At 40.1% G+C, this 5114-nt stretch overlaps 1 protein-coding gene across 1 annotated transcript; it reads left to right on the forward strand.

Annotated features, from left to right (window-relative positions):
• The first annotated feature begins 2864 nt into the window (after nucleotides 1–2864).
• LOC107963328 (uncharacterized mitochondrial protein AtMg01410) lies at nucleotides 2865–4445 on the forward strand. The gene is given in 3 exon segments (XM_041115645.1): nucleotides 2865–4052; nucleotides 4054–4120; nucleotides 4123–4445. Coding segments are annotated over 3 exon segments (540 nt in total). The 5' UTR covers nucleotides 2865–3731; the 3' UTR covers nucleotides 4275–4445.
• The last annotated feature ends 669 nt before the right edge of the window (nucleotides 4446–5114 follow it).

Genomic DNA, 5114 nt, shown 5'->3' on the forward strand with positions numbered 1-5114 from the left:
GTTCGGGGTATTGAGTATTCGGTAGTATTCCAAATGGTTCAACAAAAAGGTTTATGATTTATATCAAAATGAGAAGAGTTATGATCATGTGATGAGTGGTACAGGTACCTAATTGAAATGTATGAGATACGGGTTCAATTATGCAATATAAGTTGTATTGGATGGTAATGAGTAAGTTGTATTTACGCCTACTTATAGTGTTTATGAATAAGCTATGAAAGGTTATGAGCATATTGCCTTATGATAAGTAGTTGTTGTTTATTTTCATGCAACTTACTAAGCTTTATACTTACCCTGTTTCTTTCCATTTTCTTATAGTACCGGCTAGTTAGCTCGTGGATCGACGGTCATCAGAGGCATCGATCACACTACTAATCGAAGCACTTGGTATAGTTAGATCTATTTATTTTTATTATGGCATGTATAGGACTCTTTGATTTTGCTTTAGTGTCACATTATTTTGGGGCCAAATGTGTTGGCTTGCTTTAACATTAGACTCATTTTGTACAAGGCCATGAAAGATGGCTAACATTGAAAGTTAATATATAAATGTAAAGTAGTCTTTCTTGAATGAGGAATTGTTAGTATGGTTGAAATATATGAATCGTATATAAACCTTAGCTATGGTTGTTTGGTTGTGAAATCATGCTAATTTAGACTTTGATTATGTTGGTTGTTGTTATGTTGTGTTTCAGGGTGGCAAAGGGTTTGGTAGATAGCCCTATGTTGTCCACACGGGTAGACACACGGGCGTGTGTCTAGGCCAAGTGTGACACACAGCCAGCCCCATGGGCGTGTTATCCAGCCATGTGTCCCCTGCACGTAAAATTTTCAAGTCAGTATGCATGGTAGTAAACACATGTGCAGAGACATGGCGTGTGTCTCAGCCGTGTGGAAGACACGGCCTATGGCCACGGACGTGTGCCTCAGCCGTGTGCCTTAAATGGGATGCTGACGTCAAAAATAGAATGTCAAGATTTTTAGACAGGGGCTAGGACACAGGCGTGTCACCATCGTGAAAGAGAAAAGGGCCAAGGACACGGGCGTGTGTCAGGCAATGTGAAAACCCCTGTAGATTCAAAAATAAAATTTATTTCACATGGGTATGGGGTAGGGGCACATTGGCCATCAGAACGGCCATGTTATAGTGGCCACATGGGTGTGTTGCCCTTACCCACGGGCGTGTGCCCTGCTTCAAATGGTATATTTCAATTGTTTTTAAAGATGTTAGGATTAATCCCGTGATATGTCCAAAGTGTGATTTTGGGTCTCATAGGACTGTATTAAGAGCTTGTAGATTAAAAAGGAAAAGAATTAAATTTAATCAAGTCTTGGTGACTCGGAAACGAATGTATGCATGTGGTTAAGTATGGTAATGCCTTGTGCCCAGTCCCGGCCTTGGACTCGGTAAGGGGTGTTACAGGAAGAGTTGGAAGAAAAAACGGATGGTAGGAATGAGTTATGGAGAAGAACTAATGTGAAAATAAAACTATAAATAGGGTTTTTAGGTTGGATGTTAAAATATGGTTAATTCCCTCTTAAAAACTCTAAGTTTTGACTCTTTTACAAATTAGTCCTACTTTAAAAAATTAAAGGTATTTAAAACTTATTTTTGGAAATTGATGTAATTTTCTAAAAACCATAGTCGAAAAAATCTACAGTGTACCATGTCATAAAATTTCGAACACTCTAAAGCTAAAATCCTTAAGATACCCGTAAAACTCTTGGGCCTTGTTTTAAGGTGTTACAGTAATAAAGGATAGGATATGACTGGTGCACTGAGTCCTTAGTAATGGAATGCCCAGTGTGTAGAAGAAGGATGTTGTCGACGCTTATTGCTCGTGACGACCCTGCCGCCACGTAAGGAGACTAATCACCTCTGACAGAAGTTCACGGGCTACTGAAGGGAACTAACCAAAGCAAACACCTTTTGAAATATACTGGTACGATAATTTATAGGGCTTTTCTCATAAATGTTCAGTCAGGCCTAGATCGAAAGGTTGCCCCAGCCGGCAGTGAAAAAAATCATCATCAACGATGATTCGAAATCATATGTCAATTCCTACAGAGCAGGGGGTGTATCGAAGCATACATCCTAAGTCGAGGCATCCTAAGCCAATGCCAAATGTTTTTTATGGTCGAAACACTCGACCCTCAAGCTACTAATCTGACCTGGTCTCGTCCCATACATTAAGGGGACCCTTGTTTTTAAGCTGACGCTTGATAAGGACAGGTAGCTGTAAAGGTTATTATCGTACTACCTCAATCACCTCCTTGAAAGGGTATCATCCTCCTCCGAACCTTTGTAATTGGCTTCGACCGTAGTCTGAATCTTTGGCTGCCTCTCATGTGTCTCCTTCAAAATATCTAAATTGTTTTCTACTGGCCGGCGTCCTTAGCTTAGGAGGTCTTCTTCGAGATGTAATTTACTGCTAAATCATATCTCCTCCTTGAGAAAGCTGGCTTGCATAACATAACAAGAGAAGCGCGTAATTGCTCTAAGTGTGAGCGCGCGCGTTACTACTACATCATAAATAAAAAAGAGGTGACAAAGCACAATTAGTGTAACATAAGGGAAAGCAACTAGCAAGAAAGTAGTCGCCCCTCTTTGATTGTGCACAACCCCTGCCATGAGACACCTAATCGAAGAAGCGCCTTCTTGCCCGAGAAAGTCAAAGCTCTATTTCTTCTTTCATTCTTGATGTACCCAAGATTGATGTCAGTTTCTTCCTATGGGTCTACCCACTTGATCGTTCTTCTTGTTCATTTTTCTATTTAGAGAGGGGGCATATTGGGATCTGACTCTCATTATGGGCTCGCTCTCCTGGGGTGGGAAAAAGGAGCTCCGTATCGGAGCATACCTCTTTTCCAAGCAGGTAGTTTATATGAATCACTGATCAGGCACTCTGTTCACTACCTTATATCTGAAGCAGTGCGCAGTAACACTTCAACAGGCGTACGGTGGGATTACCCCGTATGATATTCATACTAAACTATCTGTACCCATGTCACTCTCTAGATCAGGTTACCCTAGGATCATACCATCCTTTCATAGACAACAAATCTATAAAAGGGATGACAAAGCTGATATGTTAGTGAAACTCTACTTATCGTTCTTTAGTTTATCTAGAGCGATTAAGTTAGCAAAACGGATTTCTCCGTCTTTGTTTGCTAGCATAACTGATCCTATGTCTGACGTTCAAAAATTTGCAGAAGTCAGAGATTGGCTACGAGGGTTAATATGTAAACTAGCCAATCGGTACCTATCTCAAGCCCTCTCACGCCCCCTTTACCAGGGAATATCATGGGAACCGACTTGGAAGGCTCTGCCAATGGATCGTAAGCGACCTAGTCAGTCTCGCCGTGAGAGAGGCATATTTGCCAATTTTACATCAGAGTGACTCTAGTTCACTATGCTCCATTTATCTGTTAGCCCTGCATTAGCATTAGGAATGATGCAGAAGCTTACATCAAAAGGATCAGTAGCCTTATTTATGGTCATCCATTACAAGATATCCTCGTGATGAATGGAATGATTGGCTATCAAATATATCATTAGTTATGTTACAATTCCATAAAGTATTCTGATGGAGTTTGACAGTACTGGTGACTTATTTGGCTATCCTACCAGGTTATCGCATTTAGTTGAGTCTGGTGCGGGTAGGAGGAGGGTGTTTGCCGTAGGAAACTATGTCAATCAGAGGCTTCTCTGACCTCCCCATAATTGGTTAATGGAGGCGTTGGGAGATCTAAAAATAGATGGCACCTTTAATCAAAGTGCCCCTCTTGATAGACAAGTGGGTGCAAAGAAGATCTACTCTATCGATCTAAAAGCAGCCACTGATAGGTGGCCTTTATTGATACAGTTAGATCTTCTAGAGTCTCTCTTCAGACATGAGTTTGCCGGTGAAGTTGGAAATCTTCTTGGCTTCACTATGTTCGGGGTTCCTTTGGCGAAATCCCTTGAGAGGACCAACGATAGCTTAGGATTCAGTTTTCAAGTTGGTCAATCTCTGGGATACTACTCCTCTTGGGCTTTCTTTATTATATCTTTTTCATCATTTTGTTGTATGGGCAGCAGCAGAACAAGAGTATCCTGGTCGATATTTTGATCAGTATGCGATGATGATATTATCATCACTGATGATAGGGTATCTTCTCGCTACCAACAGATATTGGATAGTTTAGGTGCCATTGTCTCTAAAGACAAGACCTTAGTCTCTGATTCTGGTTGTGGCGAATTCGTGAAGAATTCAGAACACATGGATAACTAAGGATTTCTCTCCTGTGTCATTCCGAAATGTTATGAACTCTCATCATCTGCTAAGAATACCTTACCATTTTTGTTGTGGCTTGGCCGTTGACAACCTATAAATCCCTACTTACGGTCTCATCTTATTGATTTGCTTCATAAGTCAAAGGTGTTTTTCTTCGGACTCGAGTGAGGGTGGAAACAGTCTTCCCGCTTTAGAATCCTCTTCGAGTTTCGAATCTCTAAATACATTCTAGTAGATTTATGTCACGGATTATGAGAGGACTATATTCGAAAGAATAAGAAGTCTAGAAAGTGCTCAATATTACAATCTTCCACCACAAACGTCACCGGGGGAGTACGAAACCATTGTGAGAGCGCATTTTGATCAAGCGCTAAGTGTCGATCATCTCCGGTCTGCTCTGGACATGGAGTATCGAGAGATACTTATTTTAGAGAAAAAGGCGCTCTTACAAGAAAGGCTTTTTTCTAATTTAATCTCGGAGGATAATCTAGAGCGTATTATGGAACTCTTTCCATATAATAACATACGCAAGGAGGCGTATGAATTTGTGGAGGAGGAAGTAGACACTTTAGATCTTCGATTCGAAGAACAAAGAAAAGTGATGGATGAACGACTTTCCTCTTTTTTGAGGACAATAAATGCCCATAGTAGAACTTCCACCATATATAGAAAATTTTATTCACATTTTATAAAAGAGGAGTTCTGTAGCCTACATGGCTTACCACTTCCGTAAAATAAATGTGAATAAAAGAATCTATTTTTTAAAAAAGAATCATAATCTTTGTTTTAATAATCTATAATTATATTTATTTTAGGGCCCTATTTTTTATTTTTAGG

The sequence above is a fragment of the Gossypium hirsutum genome, chromosome A06 (assembly GCF_007990345.1).
Source record: "Gossypium hirsutum isolate 1008001.06 chromosome A06, Gossypium_hirsutum_v2.1, whole genome shotgun sequence".
NCBI classification, from domain to species: Eukaryota; Viridiplantae; Streptophyta; class Magnoliopsida; order Malvales; family Malvaceae; genus Gossypium; species Gossypium hirsutum.